The sequence below is a fragment of the Neofelis nebulosa genome, chromosome 1, assembly GCF_028018385.1.
Source record: "Neofelis nebulosa isolate mNeoNeb1 chromosome 1, mNeoNeb1.pri, whole genome shotgun sequence".
Classification (NCBI taxonomy): Eukaryota; Metazoa; Chordata; class Mammalia; order Carnivora; family Felidae; genus Neofelis; species Neofelis nebulosa.
In genome coordinates this window covers 227,088,422-227,109,834 of record NC_080782.1, presented here as the reverse complement: position 1 = coordinate 227,109,834, position 21,413 = coordinate 227,088,422, and the positions used below count along the sequence as shown (strand labels likewise).

At 37.8% G+C, this 21,413-nt stretch overlaps 1 protein-coding gene across 1 annotated transcript; it reads left to right on the top strand.

The window, feature by feature from the left end:
• The first annotated feature begins 5,031 nt into the window (after positions 1-5,031).
• Positions 5,032-16,382, top strand: UFM1 (ubiquitin fold modifier 1). The gene is made up of 6 exons (XM_058686791.1): positions 5,032-5,362; positions 5,451-5,507; positions 7,937-7,994; positions 11,551-11,590; positions 12,807-12,839; positions 14,333-16,382. Coding segments are annotated over exons 1-6 (258 nt in total). The 5' UTR covers positions 5,032-5,360; the 3' UTR covers positions 14,401-16,382.
• The last annotated feature ends 5,031 nt before the right edge of the window (positions 16,383-21,413 follow it).

Genomic DNA, 21,413 nt, shown 5'->3' with positions numbered 1-21,413 from the left:
ATAGCTTCTGGAAAAAAATCCTCATCAATTACAAGTTTGTGACCTGTTCATTTATCATCATAAGTCCACCATTAAACTAGTAAGCAAAACAAACCCAAAAAAGAACCTCCCCCCCAAAAAACCCAAAACAAAAAATAAAACACACACACACACACACACACAATTTTAAAAAATTAAAAGTTTTTAAGATACAAGTTATTCTAATGCCTCAGAAAGCAAGAGAAAGCTGTGAATGAGAACAAAAGGAAATATTAAAGGAATTAGTGTAGATTTTGGATGGAATCAACTAAACCAATGTGAACAGACATACCTAAAAGGCACTCAGAATTGCAGGCAATGACAATGTGGTCACAGCAGGCAGCTGATGCCCTTAGCAAGATTTCTAAAATTGCTACTTGGAACACTTAAATTCTGTAGCAATTAATTTTAGAATAATTTAGATTAGATCATTCTAGTATCTACAGTATTTCTATCAAGTCAAACTTCTCAAAGCAAATCCTCTCCATGACATAACTCTTGGACAATAGGTTAGGTTTTCACATAGTTATTTGGGCCTTTAAGATTTTGAATCTCTACATTATAACTTCAAAACATATTTTAAGTATTCATGTGGTTCTTTTGGCCAATGGAATTCCAACTACGAATGCTTCCTCTAAATCATATTATTTACACCAAGGGTCACCAGCTCAAATGGCTACAGGGGGTGAAGAGAACACATGAAGATGTGACGAGGGTAACAGGAATGAGCCATTTATATCTGCACCAAGTAGAACACTTGCTTCCCTGCCCTGTACAGACCAAACCCAGAACCCCCCCACGGCAATTTGTCATTAGTTCATTCACTACCCCGCTTTACACGCCACCACCATGAAAGTTGCAAGGAAGGTTAATATCAAAGAGCAATCCTTCATCCCGAAGAACTATATACTCCTAGAAGGGTCAATAATGGGATTTCTAATGCAGGGTCTCTGACTCAGAATAAACATGGTCACACAAAGTAATGGTGAGGGAACACGTGAGGATTTTCACACACTTTTTTTTATTTGAATGGCTTTATATCATCATATTGCATAAGAATCTTTAATTAGCCTTGTCTAACCTCAGCTTTCACCAGTAGCACTAAATTGAGTAGTCCTTTCCTTTGAATAGATAAGCCTCAAGAACAATGCAAGAATCAAAATGCATAATCTACTACATTAAGAGCATTTAGGATTGTAGGTAATAAAATTTAAGGACACGACTGCAATTAGGACGCATTACCAGTCTCTAACATTTTTAAGTTAATCTTAATTCACTAAAAAATAGTGATTGAGTAGTGCTATATGCCAGATACTATTCTAAGTACTGGAAATAAAAACTGAGTAGAACTCCTTGAGAAGCTCATCAAATGAATTTATCAATGCAATGATTTATATGTAGATAATTGATACTATAAATAAACATCATATAGGATCAAATTAGGATAAATTTTGTAAAGAGATATCAATAACTACGTTTTCCTTTTTTCTCTATTCTCTCACAAACCATGTGTGTGATCTTGGGATTAACCATACCTCTTCTTGGTTCTCATTTTTATTTTTTTAATGTTAACTTATTTATTTTGAGAGAGTGAGTGCAAGCAGGGGATGGGCAGAGAGAGAGAGAGAGAGAGAGAGAGAGAGAGAGAGAATCCCAAGCAGGCTCCACACTGTCAGTATAGAGCTGGACATGGGGTTCAATCTCACAACTGAGATCATGACTGAGCCAAAATCAAGAGTTGGATGCTTAACCGACAGAGCCACCCAGGTGCCCTATCTTCCTATTTTAAAAGAAAGATAATAGTTTCCATTCTGAATGCTTTGTATGGTTTATTGTAAACATCAAATAAGGCAGTGAATGTAAAACCACTTCAAAAATAACAAAATATGGGGCGCCTGGGTAGCTCAGTCAGCTAAGCATCTGACTTTGGCTTAGGTCATGATCTCACGGTTCATGGATTTGAGCCCCGCATCGGGCTGTCCGCTGTTAGCACAGAGCCCACTTCAGATCCTCTGTCTCCCTCTTACTCTGTCCTTTCCCTTTTCACACACACTCTCTCTCTCAAAATAAACATTAAAAAGAACAAAATGCTATGAAAATGTAAGAGAATATTCTCAATGGCTGTTTCTTGCTTTGGTTTTCACAATTTACATCTATTTATATTATGTATCCATTAACATTATTTATAGTTATTTTTAATTCTTTTCTTTTGGACTTTTATAGTAGACTTAGAATTTACCCACCGCCATTATAGTAATAACATATTATTTTTATCTCTATATTTACCTTTATCAATGATTTGATATATTCTTATGGTCCTGTGATGATACAATTTGTAATTTTTTAAAATTTTTCATTCATTTTTGAGAGAGAAAGAGAGACAGAGTGCAAGATGGGAAGGCGCAGAGAGAGACTAAAACATAGAATCTGAAGCAGGCTCCAGGCTCTGAGCTGTAAGCACAGAGCTAGATGTGGGGCTCAAATTCCCAAACTGCAAGATCATGACCTGAGCCAAAGTCAGATGCTTAACTGACTGAGCCACCCAGGAGCCCCTGATACAATTCTTATATAATTAATATGTGACACTGGTTTTAATACTTTCAAAGTGTCTCAGTGACCAAATCTTAATGAGAAATTAATATGCTTTTGCAAACAGAACATTAATATGTTTCATTTATATTTAATGAGTTCTAATATGGTCACACTGTGCACTCTACAATCATTTCTGCCTCTACATGATACAAATTGGATTCCTTCCAAAACACATTAGGCCATTTATGCTGTTTGTTGTCTTAAAATGTTGCATTTGCCAATTACCTCCTAAAATCCAGAGTTTGCTTTTGTTTACAGTCATTAAATGTACCTCAGCATGTCAACGTTGCAGTAAATAAGGTTCTTCTTTTGTTATATTTGCCAAATTTTGCTAAATGCCGTAGCAAAGTTTAAAAAAAACAACAACAAAAGATAGTAAGTAAAAATGAATCTATTTATCATTTCTTTTCTCGTATCAAGAAAAATAAAACTCATAAGGCTCTAGAAATTATGCTATGACTCTGAGGAGATAAATATATGGGTAAGAGAGTTAGGGTATTGAGGCAGGAAAGAATACTAGACATTTAGGAATAGGTGCTTTTCAATATCTTTTTGAGCACAGTGTTTTCCCCCTGTTCTTTTGATATATTATATTAATATGTTTTCTGGGGCGCCTGGGTGGCTCAGTTGGTTAAGCGTTCGACTTCAGCTCAGGTCACGATCTCATAGCCGGTGAGTTCGAGCCCCGCGTTGGGCTCTGTGCTGTTAGTTCAGAGCCTGGAGCTTGCTTCAGATTCTGTCTCCCTCTCTCTCTGCCCCTCCCCCACTCACTCTCTGTCTCTATCAAAAAATGAATAAACGGTAAAAAATATATATATATTTAATATGTTTTCTGAAGAGGCAGTAGAATATAAGTACCGAAGTCATACTGTCTAAACAAAATATGTTTTTCTCTTCAGGAGTTTGCCACATGTTTTTATACATGAACAGAAACAAAACTATAAATAGCAAGTTGCAAATATTGTTTAAAATTACATGACATGTATTCTTAGAACTAGAGACTGTAAGTATGAACTCAGATCTCTTCAATGTTTGACTATCTGACACCAGGTAGACAGAATCAGTAGTGTCTCCTTATTGCCATTCTCAAAAATCTTAGTCATACTAAATAATCCCATAGCTTCAGCTATTAATGCTATACCTGCGGATCCCCAAATCTATCAGTCAACATTTGCCTCTATCTCTCTATGGTAAGATCCACATTTTTATAAGTGAAGAAGACAATGACTGTCATGAGACCATTGAAGCCTTTCTTTCCTAAGTCAAGAGTCAGCACTCTCTCTGCCTGGAGATGTCCCCACGGAAGAGCACTTTGATGAGAAAATTATGGCAAAGAAGAAATTGGTGTTTAACATTCCTATTGCAGTTGCTTCCCTGTTTCTCTTGGATATCTCTCTTTAAAAAACCTAACACAGGGGCGCCTGGGTGGCGCAGTCGGTTAAGCGTCCGACTTCAACCAGGTCACGATCTCGCGGTCCGTGAGTTCGAGCCCCGCGTCAGGCTCTGGGCTGATGGCTCGGAGCCTGGACCCTGTTTCCGATTCTGTGTCTCCCTCTCCCTCTGCCCCTCCCCCGTTCATGCTCTGTCTCTCTCTGTCCCAAAAATAAATAAAAAACGTTGAAAAAAAAATAAAAAAAATAAAAATAAAAAACCTAACACAATATCCTAAAGATAAACTAGACCTCCTCATTATTTTAGTACCTACCTGTTTCCTATTTTGTCATTCATTGCAATATTTCTTAAATAGGGCACTACAGACATTGTGAAAGGGATGTTTATTTTGCAAACACAGATGCTTAGATTTGTAGTAAATTTTAGAGGACATACAGTCTTTGTCCTCACTATACAAGAAGTTCTGTTACATTGTAGAGGGTTGGCACCTATCTTAACTCATTCCAGCAACCCCGGCGTTTAGCTCTAGTACCTGCTGCATAGAAAGGATTCAGAGTTTGTTATTAAACTGAATAAATATGCTGATGATCGGCAATCTAGCTCCCTGGTGTAATCATATTAGATCACACAACAAACTATTGGAATTCCGTTCTTGGATTGCTTTTCCCACCTACAATCCAAGTTCTTCTAGTTCAGGGATCTAGTCTTTCTCACCAAGTTGATTACTTTCTTGTCTGTTGAAATTAATCAGACGTCGGTATTGTAAAGTGCAATGGGGAAAAAATGGAAATATAAGATGTAACAGTATTGCATTGTTGGAAAGACAGAAGAATATTAACACTAAAGCGGGGCGATGATTCCAGCTTCTTGAACTCGTCACACCAGTTTTTCCGCGAACAGGTTGCCTTAGCAGCTTCGTGGAACACCGCCCTCCCAACCCCGCCCACCTCCCCGCCCCTCGGGACTCCTCGCTCTGCACCCTCCTACTCTTTGCCCTTACTTCCGCCCCATCCTGCCAGCTGGGACCTAGAGCCCCACCGCCTCTGCCCACACTTACATTGCCCGACTGAAACTACAGCAGAAAATAACTGTATTTAGAAAATTCTTCCTCCATACCATCTCTTCCTTAGTCTTAGAGCTTTAAATGCAAAAACAGTAGCTCTTTGTAACTTGGAGGCTCCGCCTAGCACGAGGAACAGAAGCCCATTTTCAGGCAGTGCCTTGGACAACAGCATCTTTGGAGGCCCCCGGTTTGCGGAGGGAGACGTGGCCCTGAGTGGGGAGGTAGCGACGGCGCCACCGCGGAGGAAGTGGGATACCCGGCGGAATTGGCGGGAGGTCTCCGGACCGGCTTCACCATGTAAGTGTTTACTGACCCCAATCCCAATCCCAATCCCAATCTCTGGTCCCGCTGCGCGATTTTAACTGTCTCCGGATCTCCTCCTCAGGTCGAAGGTTTCCTTTAAAATCACGCTGACGTCGGACCCCCGGCTGCCTTACAAAGTGTGAGTAGCGGGGCCGGGGCGGGCCGGGCGGGACCAGGCTGGCTGGGTCCGAGTTTTCAGATCCTCTCCCACCCGGGCAGGCTGCATCTCGCCGCTTTCTCCCGCCCTCGCTCTTCCTGGAGCCTGAGAGGAGAGATCCCGTGCCCGCTCCTCCGAGTGTCAGCTCGCCCCGGCGCGAGGCCGCCGGGCTGTGTGACGGGAACGACTCCGCCGATAGTTGACCTCTCTAGGGACTCCCCGGCTGGGCGATGGAACGGGAGGACTGAAGACGGGCCTCAGATGATCTGCTGGGGTCCTTAAACAGTGCCTGTCAACTCATGATTGGAAAAGCCTTTTACCACTTTGACCAGCTGTTACAGGAAGTAGGGAAGACAACCCAATCCAGATTCGGAAATTACTTGAACGTTTTATTACTGTCCGACTGCTGATCTCCAGTGTGTGAGTGACTCAGCCATCGGGTGTCACAAAGTAATGAGCCTCAAATCGTACAGTCCGTATGTTGGGATTTAATAAAGAATAATCAGCAGGAGTGGCAAATGCAGAACCTGGGCAGTTTGTCCATGCGAGGCCCTTTTTTCTCCTTTAGCAGTTGTAGGATGGTTTGGCCCAGGTTGAACTACATACTCGCCGGAAACTTATTATGATTTTCGATAAACCTTATTGAGGTTATTGCTACAAAGAGCTTCATAACAAAAGCCAAGACTTCAATAGGGTTTTAAGCATACTTAATGTAATCAATATCAGGGTCTACCTCACTGAACAGTAACAGTTGTCATCGTCCTGAGTGATTTAGTTACCTGTGACCCATGCAGCTTCTGGCCTTAAGCTTTTTGGATCCTTTCAGTTCCAGATGGATCTTTTCTTTTTTTTTTTTTTTTTTTTCCACCTTGTCTTAAATATTCATGACCACAACCTGGCACCTTAAGATCTTCAGTAACTGCTGCAGCTCTAAAGTGGCACCTTCAAGTCTTCTCTTGTGGCTGACCACACTCTCTTCTTGTATATGACTTGCTTGTATGTCTCTTCTGTAAAAAATGTTTCTTTTAATTCACTGATCAGACTTCTTTCTAAATCTGTCACTACCCTCTCCTCCGTGCTTTACACCACTCCTTTCCTTTTTACTCTCCTAGAGGCCATGGTCTAGTCACTCCCTGGTGGTCCATTCCCATCACTTCTGGTGTCTTCGTCTTCCCAGTACGGTTTGCTTGGTGACACGCTGAGTCTGAACTCAACCACTGTGTTCTCTGTATGTAGCTGAAGTTTTTAGAGGAAATTACACAATTAGCCTGATGTAAAGTTCCTAACTGTGCCCGGTAGTACCTAACACTGTACTACATGTCCCAAGGTTGCTTGTTTTCCTTTATTCTCTGCAAGGATTTTTAAGAAATTTCTATTCACATTTTCTACATTATTTTGCCTTTTTCTGAAGCCGTCAGAAAAAATTCATCTTTCCATCACCACATGGACAAAACCTCAGCCCATAGTTTCTGTCCACCATCTTATTACAAAGGAAAACATGACTTTGTTCCTGTGAAAAGCCAGCTGTTGTAATTCTTGGGCTCTAGATCTCATTTATTTCAGTCTTCTCAAGATTAAAGTAGATAGACTCCAGAGATCCCTCTCTCATCATCTTTGGTTTCTCCCTTTATGCTGGATTATTCTCATCCATGTGTAAATATTCTAGAAAAAAAGTGAGAAGAAGGGAGGGGGAAAGGACAGGAGGATAGTAGTAGTATCTGTAAGAGTGCCTGGAACATTGTACCAGTTCAGTTAATATGGGTAACTGAATGGATTTAATAGGCATACCTACTCTTCGGTGTGTATGTAGCGTGCATGTATATATAATATATACATGTACGTGTGTGTGTCTGTAAAATATGTATAACGTGTATGTAGGGGTAATTATTCTGGTTTCTTTTCAAAATAAAGGGTAACTAGTACTTGGGTACCATTAAATGAAATTCTTAAAATTTGTAGGAAAACAATATTTAACTTTTTTTTAATGTTTATTTATTTCTTTTGAGAGAGAGCTTACATGTTGAGCTGTTAGTGTGGAGAGCAGTGAATTCCCATGAATCCTGAAATCATGACCTCAGCCAAAACCAAGATTTGGACACTTAAGGGCGCCTGGTGGCTCACTTGGTTAAGTGTTGACTTCGGCTCAGGTCATGATCTCACGATTTGTGAGCCCCATGTCGGGCTCTGTTTTGATAGCTCAGAGCCTGGAGCCTGCTCTGGATTCTGTGTCTCCCTCTGTCCCTGTTCCTGCCCCACTCGCATTCTGTGTCTCTGTCTCTCTAAATAAAGACTAAAAAAAAAAAATAAAGTTAGTGAACATCGTGTACAATCAAAATAGACAGCCTTTAGCCTCACTAGACCGCTTTGTCCAGGAGCTTTTTAAAAAATTCTTCTTAATTCTTCTTTTGCAGACTTAGTGTTCCTGAAAGTACACCTTTCACAGCAGTCTTAAAGTTTGCGGCAGAGGAAGTAAGTAGAGAAATTGGAGCGACCTGTATGGAATGCAGCTTAGTGTCTCTCAAAAGTCTTTATGTTTTGCATGCGCTTTGACCTGCCACTTCTGTGTGAATTCATTACTAGGTTTATGGTAGCAAAAAGTTAAGCCCAACTTACCAGATGTAAATGGAGTGGAAGTTAAGACACAGATACAGAATGAGTTAAATCGACACATGTATTTTAATGCAACCATTGGAAATTCAGGAGAAGTTTTACTGAAATTGGAAGGTTTGGTGATCGGGAAATTTTTTTTTCTTTCTTTTTTTGTTTTTTTGATGTTTATTTTTGTGAGAGAGAGGGAGACACAGAATCCAAAGCAGGCTCCAGGCTCTGAGCTGTCAGCAAAGAGCCTGACGCGGGGCTTGAACACATGAACCACGAGATCATGACCTGAGCCGAAGTCGATTGCTAAGTGGGCTGAGCCACCCAGGTGCCCCAATAGGGGAATATTTTTAAACAGCAACGTTATTTTACACGGCAGTCTGTAAACGTATTTTAACTCAAGGGCAAGCCTCTCAGTTTCTCTTCTCTTCAAATTTTATAATCTGCAAAATGAGAGTGGTTAACATCTGTCCTTTCTATCTAATTAAGTGATTTTGAATAAACATATAATAACATTTACTAATAGTTTTTGAAGTTAAAAGTTCTGTACAAATCTGGAGTAACTCAAATCCAAACATTTTGATTCACAATCTCAAAAAAGTTTATGGTCACAGAAAAATAATTTTAGTAACTAAGTAAGAAATCAGCTTGCTCCTCAGTCCTGCCCTGAACTTGTTATTCATGGGTGATCAGCCAGCCTGTCATCGCTGGTCTTGTCAGGGACCACTGACATCATTTATCACTCATTCAGAATTAAACTGAAAAGTGGTAGTACTTGTTTTGCAGTCCATTTTAATCTATTCTTCACCCATATTGAATAAGTAAAATAAAAGTAGGAAACAAATGTGAATACAGCATCAGTGTTACTTTTTGCTGCACAGATCACTTGTAGGAAATATTCCTGGTCCTGGGGTATAGCAGATCCCACAAACTGGGACCTTAAGAAGTAGATCCGTTTGAGCTATAATTAATATTTTATTCTTGTGTTTTGTAGTTATGTGGTTCTTTGTAAGGCAGAGGCATTGTTGTGAACTTGGTCTTCTGGTGAAAGTATAAATTCATAACAGACACGCAATAGAAAATAAACTTACAAACTTCGCATAGCTGCATATATTTATTAAGGTTTTAAGATACCTTGTAACTGTTAGGAATCACGGATGTTCCACATTTAAAAAGGTTATGACTTCAAGCAGCAACGAGAACGTCTTTCACAAGATGAGACATTGTAGGATCTTTTAGTGAGAACAAGAGTTGACTTGACAAACTGAGAGTCTGTTTTAAATCCCTATTCAAATCTCTTTGAAAAATAAGAAAATTCCCCAGTATAACTAAGAATTAATTTAACTAAGTAGTGAGTTGTCAAAAACTGAGAATAACCTTTTAACATCCTAAATTAGACTTACAGGGTCTGAGGAAGAAAAGAAATGGAAACTTAGAAGCATGGAGTACATCCTACATACAGAAGAAAACTTGTCAGTAATGTAGAACGAACGTAATAGTTGCTGAATTTTACATCGTGGGTGCTGTTGCCCCAGATTAACTGCTTAACTGTCGTGTTTCTGCATTCTGAAGAAGGGAAAAATTATGGTTTGTAATGTTCATAAATATGCTGCTGCTATGGATATAACTAAAATGCACAGCTTATCTTAAAATGGACATAATCTAAGACTCAAATAGTAGAGTAACTAAAACTTTGTAATTCTAAAGTTTTAGAAATCTGAGATGCCCTGTAATTGATTTGGGTGTTTGTGCAAATTTTTAGTAAGTATTACAATCCCTATAAATAAGTTTTGAGGTATTTTATTTTATTTATTTTTAATTTTTTTAATGTTTATTCATTTTTTGAGAGAGAGGGAGAGACTGAGCGTGAGGTGGGGGGGAGGGGGGGGTGGGGAGCAGAGAAAGAGGGAGACACAATCTGAAGTAGTGTCCAGGCTCTGAGCTGTCAGCACAGAGCCCGACACGGGGCTCGAATCCACGAAACGTGAGATCACGATCTGAGCCAAAGTTGGATGCTTAATCGACTGAGGCACCCAGGCACCCCTGAGGTATTCTAATATTTATGTGTTAAAGCATATTTTGAAGTTATTTTAAGTGAGGTTTATTTAAATTTTTTAAATCCTGGAAAGGACATTTACAATTAAGAATGTACCATATGGACAGTAAAGTTAAGTGTTTATTAGGTACGTAATCCAGTAGTAGGCTGTTGTCCTTATGCATCATTAAGTTTTTAATTTATAAATTAAAATAAGCATTTAGTTTTTAATTTATAAATTAAAATAAGCATTTAGTTGTTTTTCTTAACTATGCATATGTGACCATTATAAATACCCAGAACAGCATTTCCTAGAGTACTTTTCCCAGACCACCAAAATAAACCACCAAAAACAAACAAACCCATGAAAACCTAGAATCAGTGAAAGAGTGTGGGAAACACTTCACTCACCATTTCCTTCTTGGAGCTAAATAAACTATATTATTTAATTTAGTGTTTTCCAAACTTGATCACAAAACTCAACTGTAATATCTGTAAAACTAATCTATAGCATAGAAGTGCTTAATACATATTTGTTAGATAAATGAATGAACTTATGAGGATATGAACACATTCTGACCACTACTAGTCTCCAGAACATTAAGGGAAGAATTCTCCCTTTAGCTACCAATAAGTTCCATACCACATTTTATTGATTCAGAAAACACACCTTTTTACACCTCTGGAAGTAGATCAGAGTCTTCCTGTCACTATTAGCCAAGTGGCAGTCACATAATTGTCTAGTTGACATCACCTGCACACCAAATTGAACTTAGTTGTTATTTCCTGGTGGCATAATTAGACTATTGCAATCCTGTGAAATTTAAGTCAGCAATACATTAAATACAGAGAATTTGAGGAAAGAATTTGAACTTTGGTCTTCCATTAAACACAAGAGAGCATTTATTTGACGTTACTATTTCTACAAATAACTTTTAGGAATATTCTGAGCAATTGTTTTGCTTTTATTTTTGATTATGCAAGAGAATTATGTATGATAAAAGTAATGTATCTAAATCTGGAAGAGTAGATAATCATCAGGTCATAAATTCATTGACCGTGTTTTTCCTTTTTTGTACTGCATAAAATAAGGTGCATTTTGCGATCCATGGTGTCCTAGATGCAGTGAAATGCAGTATTTAGAAAATAATACTGTTCACTAAAACTAAAACAAAATTACAGTATTTTCTTTGGTGACATTGCTTATCCTAAAATACAAATCACATTTGAGGATAATAGAATTTATTATATGTACCTCATCCTTGCTAACCATCTTTTGTAGATTATATGTGTGTATATGTGTGTGTGTGTGTGTGTGTGTGTGTATTTTTTACTTATATACATTTGTACATGTATGTATGAAGTCTTTTTTTTCCGTTTTCTTCCTTTTAGTTTAAAGTTCCTGCAGCAACAAGTGCAATTATTACCAATGGTAAGAATTCATTTTAAAACTTCATTACCTGAGAGCTATACAAATTGTTTTAAAAGGCTAAATTAATTAAAATCGAGTTAAATACAAAAAAACAAAATTTATATCAACATAAATGATATACATGATTATAAACACGAAGTCAAGGTTATTGTCTATAATGAGCTCTTTTCAGTTTCTTTAGCTTTTGGTATTGTATAGCATTTTACAGTGTCTTGTGTCCTAACCACTTCATGCCAGATTATTACTAAAAATAACTTTTCCTTTTTTTTTTTTTTTTTTTTTTTTTAACAAGGTGTGTTGTTGTTTAATAAGTTGTAGATGCTTTTAGAATATGGGAAGTTAGGTGGGGGATATACCTTTGCTGTATATAGCTTTTTACTGCTTTCCTGACAGCACACTATTTCTTTTAGGGCGGAAATAATGAGGATTTTATTCAGTTAGATCTATAGTTTAAATTCTGAATACCTTAGAGTACTGGTCAGAAGTGTGATGGAACTAGCCCTGCGAGAAAATACTGAAATAAGATGAGTAAAGATTGTTAGAAGGCTTTCACTATCTTGCAAAAGTAGAAGGTAATACTTATGGGTGCTGGCCGATGGTTCGTGTACAGTTAAGACAGCCTAATAAGAGAAGATGGGTTTAATGGGCAGCAGCATGATTTAGTTTAGATACACAGAATTTCTCACTCTGAAACATTCTGCCTGTGGTCACATTGAAGTCTTGCTCTGCTTGAAAAGAAAGCTAGCCTACTTTCCTGAGAAAGTTTTAGATTTACAAATGAATAGTTGTTACGAAAGTGCTTTGTGTACTTTATCAGGTGTCACTGCAACTTGAATTAAATGATTTTGTGGGCTCTTCTGGCCTAAGATTGTCTGCCTCAGGAGCAATATGAAAATGATTAATGACATATCTAAGGTGCTTTTGACTTTATTTTACATTGTGTGTGGTGTGATAGAATAAACTATCTTCGGTGGAATTCATCAGGATCGTCTCATTGACAGATGTTCTTATCTAATCCAACAGTGTATGTAAACGCATAATAGTAATGGATTTCAACAGGTAACTTACCTGAAAGATTTGTCATTCATGTTTTTGGATTTAAATTGTTTGGCTTGTGCCTATATACACAGTAGCAGCAAATCTCTACTTGTTACTATTGAACCATTTTATCTTTAGAAATAAAACAACTTAGATGGTTTTACAACTTACTTTCTAGATGGAATAGGAATAAATCCTGCACAGACTGCTGGTGAGTATCTATCTGAAACCATGAAGACGTGGGTGGGGCTCTGTCAATTGATAATTCCTTCTAATGAGACTTGATTAGATTTTCTCCAGGCTAATAGCTGTTTTTTTAGGGATTATCTAGCAGTCTTCACCTATGTATCTGAGAAATAATTTGTTTCATTGTGGGTATCAGCTATATATGCTTTGAGCTACAAGAGAAAAACCTCACTAATAAGCATTAAAGGTGTTTAATACATTGAACGAAGAGTCTGAAGGTAAGATTGTACTCTTATGAGAATAATGATTTTGACCTACCTGTATAAGGTGGTGGTGAGATGGCACCTGGGAAGCACTTAAAAGTTTGAAGCCTTCAGTAAGGGCTAGCTATTACTGTTACAAAGAAGTGCAGTCATTTAAATTTCAGGGGACTTAGTTCACACTCAGAGCTTCAAACTTAGTATTCTACAGGGCTATGTGTTGATGTCCTAACAAGCAAGCAGAGTAAAAGCAATCCTGAACTTTTTAACAGGTAGTTTTATGCTTTTTAGATGTACCTTTTTTTGGTTTATACTCTAATTGTACCTTAATTAATTACTTAACTATAATTAATTACTTGCATCTAATTGTACCTAATCCAGATGTACCTTTTTTTTGGTGTATAGTCTAATTACAGTGTTTTAAAATTAATCACGCTTTAATCTGATGTGATCAATGTGATCTCAATTTGAGTAGTAGTTCAGTTTATTATATACTAAAGTACTAATGTATTATAACAAAATTATATTGCCCTCATAAGGCTTTGAAATTGAAACTCAGCTATAGAGAAAATGAAGAGGGATTTAAAATTGTAATTATTTTTATTTAAATCGGTAGTTTTAAGTATATAGTGTTATGAAATTAAAAAGGTCATTTATTGAAAATCATGAGCCATTTTATTGTGTAGATGCCTTTAAATTTAGGTTTAAAGGTTTTATTTTTTCTTACTCTGTAAATGTTCAGCAGTTTATATTAATTTGAGTTGCCACTTATTCTAACTTGTTGCCTGATGTATTACTCTTAAAAGTTGAATTGTACACTTCATGGAGCGTGGAGAAAATTTCCACAAGCAGTTGAGCAGAGATAGGTCAGATCAGGTTTCTAAACGTTTGTCATTTGTGGTAATTTATAATTTAGATTTACTCTTTGTTCTGTCCTTAGACACTTTAGCGTGTGTTCAGTTAGCAAGTCTCGATGATTAATTTAAATTACATTGTTATCTGCTGAGTGTTTGTGTTAGCACTTTCGTGGCTAGTGTTTCTTACTTAAAATTTTCAGATATTTGGTTGGGTTGTGAAGATTTCAGAGGAATGGGAACGAGCGTTAGGAAGCATGGAGTTGGATTCTGGTGATATTTGAGCTTCCAGACCGACTTACTGTGTACTACATTGTTTCTTGTATTAACAATAGTTGTTGCAATGTTTAAGACAACTTGTCATTTTTTGAATACCTAACTTTATGTTTTGTTTGTTTGTGTAGGAAATGTTTTCCTAAAGCACGGTTCCGAACTGCGAATTATTCCTAGAGATCGTGTTGGAAGTTGTTAATACCCGCTACTCGGAACATAGGATTACCTTTCCAAATAAATAAATATTGGTATCGTCGTGAGAGTGAAATCAAGCATTTGAAACACTATGAGAACACCAGTAGTCGATGAAACAATGAAGGGCGACTGTCCTTCCTGTTATCCAGACTCTTCCTTTGAGGAGGGGCTGCTTGTGCACAGAGGGCGCCATCTCCACAGAAGGTCATAGTCTTGTTGCTACCTCACAACACACACACGTAGTTCATTTGGGGTAAATGGATTATCCAGCTGTGTTTTGTAAGTGGTGGATGCTTCTGAGAACTCTTTCTGAGATCGTTTAGAAAATTAAAGTTGACTGAATCTTCCTATTTGAGTTAAAAACTAAAGGATTATGGATCGTACGTGGCAGTTTGCTTGATAGCATCTGACTTGCAGATTTAAAAATAGTTGAATTCTTAATTGTATGTGGTTTATGACAAAGGATATAGACATACCGGTGAATACTTAGCTATCTTAACTTTTTGTCATTTATGTTTTTTAACTTTTGAGCTATGTCAGAAGTCCCCAAATTGAATTTTTTTTGTTCTAGCCCTTAGGCGTAAAATTGATAACGCGCACCAAACAGTTTTAACTATGATCTTGCAGAATCCAATACTTGTAATGGTAAAAATTGAGAATAAAGAAGTGTCCTTTGCTGAGTTATGTATCCTTTATCAGTCTCTTTGAATACAGCCTTTAAAACAGGATCCTTTAAGAAACTCTTGTCTTACTGAGGATGATATTTCTAAATAGCATTCAGGAAGAGAGTATTAGATCTGGAGTTCGTAACAGAGCTCTGGGAAATGCTTATTGGAAATGCTGGTTATTATACTTACTAAAGACCCAACATTTAAGGAAATGTTTAGTCATTCCAGTGAATAAGAAGTCAGGAAGGGAATCTTGGGGAAGCCGCAGTGACCACTTTTCTAATAAGGAGGAAAGAACAAAAGACAGCCGTGAAGGGGAACAGAAGGCTGTAGCAAATGTCACAGAAAAAGCCACCTGGATCACAGAGGGTATGCTGTAGAGTACTGAAGAGGAAAAGAAAATACTTGACATTGTCAGAAGGAGCAAAAGACAAAGTGAGAAAGCAAAGTGTAGGCTGTGTCAACAACAACTTCAGAATTCCCTTTATGATAAGTCAGTAGTGCAAATCAATATCTATGCAAATCTTTTAAAAGATGAAAGGCTCATAGCGATTCAGAAACAGTGCTTGGCCTGTGATATTCATGATGGTGAGCTCTCTGGAGGCAGGCTTTGTGTCTGTCTTGCTCTTTTGAGACCTGGAAATGTAGTAGGCTTTCAATAAATACTTGCTGAGTTATTCATGAATGAAGTATCTCAGACCAGTTTTTATCTGAAGTGTGTTTCAGTTATCTTTCCTGTCATAAGCCCTAGATTTATTAGAGAAAAAATGTACAAGGAAATGCAACAGGGTCACCATCTCAAGGGTGACATCATTAGTTAAGTTTAGGAAATTAACCAGATATTGTCAGATATTTAACAAATGAACGACCTCATTCAGAATTGTAAAGGTAGGAGAATATACTTCTAATGTTTTGGGAGGTTTATATTTTTATAAGTAAAATTGATGCTCAAAGACCCCTGGTTCTTAGTATTATTAAGCTTCAGTTAACCAGAAATTTACGAATACCCATTCCCTGAATTTTTTTTTGTTTAGATATCCCTCCATCCTGTTTCTACAACAAAATCTGCCTGCTGTGTTACACAAGTTTATGATGTCCTGTGCCATGAAGTAATTTGTTTAATATTTTTGTTCTTTGATTTTGAAATTTTGTTGTAGTAAGTCTTTAAATACATTTTCCTAAGGATCTGGACATCTTGTTATTAAATAAATGTGGTCTGTAAGTTCTGTATGCAGAATGTTTTGAAGTGTCGTATTTTGTAAATGCATAGTCGGTACATAACTAATATCTTACAAAATACATTTTATCATACCATAAACTGTATTGTCTTCTCTTGCTACTTCATTACTAAAGCTCTTAACACACCTGTAGAGCTGGTGTATAATAAATGTTGCAAAACGGGGAGGGAAGCAAGATGATTAATGGCCACAGGTCATAGAAATCAGTATATGCTCCCAAATGCCAGTTCTTTTTCAGGAGCACAAAAGGGAGTAAGTAATCGTCTAGGTTCCAAACCTAACTGATTATCAGAGCCACCTAAAGAATTAAAACTACGAATGTCTGGAAACCACTGCTAAAGTTTTGAAATCATTAAATCTGACAAGGTGTGTAAGGATCTCTGTTTACTGAAGCAGTCCTGGTGATTGCTGTTGTGCAGCTGTGTTTGAGAGTGAATAAGCCCACCTTTTCACTTTGCAGATGGACAAAATTAAGTCCAAGGGGACACAGTTCTAGGTCTTGGAAAGTATACATTCCACTTCTTGGTTCCCTGGCAGCTAAGTGCAGAGATACTAGCTAATAGTCTCTCACCGGTAGTAAGCCTCCTTTTAAAGTATTTCAAGCGCAATAGTTGTGGATATTTTATTACTTAAAATTAGTTGAAAGAAAAATTAGTGGGAAGAAAATTCAGTCCCATTTAAGCCACCCTCTCCCCAAATTGAGATAGTAAAAATATCTACCATGTCTTTTCCCAAGGACCTTGAAATATTTAAGTTTATTCTTATTTATTTTGAGAGAGAGAGTGAGCAGGGGAGGGGGAGAAAGAGGGAGACAGAATCCTAAGCAGGCCCCATGCTGTCAGCACAGAGCCTGATGTGGGGCTCGAACCCATGAACCGTGAGATCATCACCTGAGCCGAAATCAAGAGTTGGATGCTTAACCAACTGAGCCACCCAGGTGCCCCAGGACCTTAAGACATTTTTGAATTTGGAAGCATTAATCTGTTTTAATGGAGCAGTTCTAAATTGACTGCTAAGTGTTCCCAAGGCTGTTTATAAAGCTGCAAATTACATGTGTAAACTATATATATGCATGTGTGTGTATATGCATATGTATATTTACATATTCTGTAGTTTGTGATTATATATATGTACACATGTATGTATGTATGTACACAGACATACATTTCACCCAAAAGAAATGTATTGAACATCTATGTGTCAAATGTTTTGATAGTTATTTCCACTTACCTCATTCTTCACAACAATTCCAAATTATCCGTGTTTTACAGAAAAAGAATGAGACCTGCAGTAGTTGAGATCTGAATTTTAGCCCCTTTTGTTTTGACTTTGGAACCCTCCAGATCATACCAGGAGAATTTTTTAGAATCTTTTTTTTCTCCACAATATACCAAATTTGTATCTATATTGAGTTATAAATTTAAAAATACAAAAGGGATGTGTAGGGCTTCAATTCCTATTTCAGAGTACTGAATCTGTGTATAGTAATCATGAATGGCATTATTTTTCACTATGTGGTATAAATTTGATAGGGTAAACATGGTAAAATACAGGACATTAAAAGTCCATCAAATCATGATTCTGGTGCTACTCCATTAGGGTGGCGTAGTGGGAGCAGGACTGTGGCCCCGTATTCATCAGCGCCAAGAGACACTTGATGTTTTCATAACTTTATGTATCTTGCAGATGCAGCTATGAGATGGTAACCTGCTCTTCTGACCAGACTGTTGCCCATAAGCTCCTCCAGTACACAAGTCCTGGAACTACTCTGATAAGGCAGGAGATACATAAATCATTTAAACCAGGCTATGTAATTAAACCATTATTTGAAATAATCTCAAGAGATGCAGTCTATACAATCTATCAGCTACTTCCTCTAAACTGCCTAAGCCAGGTATTTGGAACTCATTAGATCTTTTTTTCCTTTCTTTTGCCATAGCAAACCAATCACAAGGTTCTACTGATTCCATTTATGAAATACAGCTCAAGACCTAGTATAACGAAAAGCCTCCTCATCTCATAAATACTATTAGAAAAGCTTCTAGTCTCTCCATTTCCCCTTTCACACTTGTAATGAGCTTCTTGACATGGAAGTATGATCGTGTGGTTCCACTAGTCAAAATCCTACTGAATCAAAATCTGTACTTTCTATGTGAGACCCTTCACGAACTGGTCTTTGTTCAGTCATCGATTAAAGGTTAACCATCACTCTCTTACAGTCTCCTCCAATTCGCAATGCAGCTACACTGAACTCCTAACACTTAGTATCTCTGTTGTGCTGGTCTCACACCTCCATGCCTTTACTTTCCCCATTGGTCTTCCTGAAAAACCTAGGATTGATTCTTCGAATTTAAAAGCCGTTGGAGCTTTTCCTCAGTCCTCCCAAGCCGAGCTAGGTGTTTAACTGTCTAAGCAACCACTGCATTTTGTACGTTCACCCATTATAGCAATTGTTAGAGATAGAACTATGGTATTTGTCTCTGATTTAAAGTATACATTTAATTATCTTGCCCATAACAGATACTCAAGAAGTACTTTATGATTGAAAGACTGCATAAAAGAATGAAAACTTTGAAAATTGCAACTATTTGTGGCTCATGTCTAGTAACTTCTTTAGCTAGAATATTTGGTAAATAAATATATTTCTCACCACTTCTTGTAGCAGAGAATTTACTGACTCAGAAATGAATTAATCACTCTTTTAAAAGTGAAAACATTCTCCTATTTTTAACAAATATATATTGATTATTGGTATCTCATGGCAATTGCCAAATACTGGAGATGAAATATGATTAAGATTCATTTCCCTTGCTTTGGCTCTTCCAAATTTTGCTGTAAATCTACTGAAGAAGTAATTAGATGGAAGTGAAGATGTGCATCAGGCCCTTTTTTAACGTTCTGGGCACAGTGCTAGGCACTTCACACATCATCTCATCTAATCCTTAATCTCTGCAAAATTCTGGTTTTAATTTTTCCTCTTTACTGTGAAGAAAGCCAAGACTTAGGGACGCCTGCATGGCTCAGTTGGTTAAGCATCCAACTCTTGGTTTCGGCTCAGGTCATGATCTCAGGATTCGTGGGATTGAGTCCTGCGTCAGGCTCTGGGCTGACAGTATGGAGCTTGCTTGGGATTCTCTCTCTCCTCTCTGTGCCCCTCCCCTACTCGCACAAGCGTGTGCTTCTGTGAGCTCTCTCTCTCAAAATAAACATTAAAAAAAAAAGAAGAAAAAAGCTAAGAGTTAGGTTAATGTATCCCCAGTCAAAATGAGATTGGCTCCTAAGGCTCTATGATCATAAAGTCTAACTTGCAAATCATTACATGTTTTGCTATCGCGTTCCTAGAATTCTACTAAATATTTTTCTAAAATGAGAAAGGGTACTTCTGGAACGGGCTTCATTGCTTGCTTTTGAATATTTCTGTGATCTCACTTTGCTGGAGAAATTTAACATTCCATAATCCGTATAAACACAGACTCCTTTTTAGTGTGTGTGTGTACACACATATGCACACAACAAAGAGAATTGTGAACACTTGAGGAGCAGGTTTATGGCTCTATTATCTACTCTGCGATATAGAGGGTGTTGTAATTTTGTCTTTGGATGCAAAACAGCGGCCAACTTTGGCAGACAAACACAGAGAGCCAGTTTTTGGCATAAATCTCTGATTTTCTGGCAAAACTCGTTAGCAATGTAAAAACTGTTATTGAGAGCATATTGTGATGATACATCATGTCAATATTTGTTTGGCTGTGTAACACTGGGTTTAATAAATTATGTCTTAAATGCACAATTTACAACTGATGAGCTGTTTAGAAATAAACTGTATGTGGTATTTGTTGTCAGCGCGACAAACATTTTGACGTCTCAAGTACTTGCCTCCCTGATTGTTGAGATAAATGTATGGCTGGATTTAGGGCTCGTTGAGTTCTCCTTCAGTGTGCAAATTACGCAGCAATGAATAAATGAGTGAGTCACAGAGGTCTTAATCCCTTGTGACTTCTGCCATAAATGCATTATTATCTGCTAGACTATTTTACTTGACATTTCGGTTGTGGCATAGTGTCAAAAATGCCTTAAAAAATGTTGTTGTTGTTGTTGTTATTGTTGAATTATTAAATCATTTTTTGTTTGCTTTCTTGGTATGTGAGAAAGGTCCACCTGGCACCTTGAGCCTTAAACCTAAACCATAAAGGAGAAATCACTATTAACTTCTTTCTAAAAAAAATAGTGCATCTGGACAACTAATATTTATTGAGCTTTTACCATGTATTAGGCACAAGGTTTTATGTTTCGCATTCTTATTGAATCCTCATTGTAATCCATAGGTCAATAATATCTTTTCGCCATACTTTAGATTAAGAAGCTAGAACTTTCAGGGGCGCCTGGGTGGCACAGTTGGTTAAGCGACCGACTTCGGTTCGGGTCATGATCTCAGTTTGTGGGCTCAAGCTCCCATGGGGCTCTGTGCTGACAGCCCAGAGCCTGGAGCCCGCTTCTGATTCTGTGTCTCCCTCTCCCTCTACCCCTCCCCCACTCGTGCTTTGCTTCTGTCTCAAAAATGAATACACATTAAAAAAAAAAAAAAGCTAGAACTTCCAGAGATTGGTAATTTTCCCAAGGTTCTACAACTAATAAGCAGTGAAGATGTAACTCTACCCTTACCCATGCAGCCCCTGGACATGCCCTCCTAGCCAATGCTTTGCACGGCCCCTCTGACTGGGGCCCTGGGGAGTTAGTGTAGTTCAAAACCCAGAAAGCCGGTGCCTCCCACTTGCCACCTTCTTCTGCCTATTTTCTTCTTCCTCACTCTCTTGACCTCGTTAACCCTTCCGTGTTAAAGCCAGTGAAAAAGGAGGATGGCATGAATACAATTGCACCCCTATTTCTTCCTGCTGCTTCATAGCTAGCTATTTGAAATTCTTTGGTTCCTTTATTCAGGCATTTTTGTTTTAATGTTTATTTATTTATTTGGAGAGAGATAGAGACAGCATGAATGGGGGAAGGCAGAGAGGGAGAGAGATAATCCCCAGCAGGCTCCATGCTGTCAGCACAAAGCCTGATGGGGGGGGGGTCCATCTCACATGGGGCCCAATCTCATGAACCTGAGCTGA

Coding starts and splice junctions, on each gene's coding strand:
- UFM1 (XM_058686791.1), top strand. Junction 7,995..11,550: donor TAAAGTTTGCGGCAGAGGAA/GTAAGTAGAGAA, acceptor TCTTCCTTTTAG/TTTAAAGTTCCTGCAGCAAC. Junction 11,591..12,806: donor AAGTGCAATTATTACCAATG/GTAAGAATTCAT, acceptor CTTACTTTCTAG/ATGGAATAGGAATAAATCCT.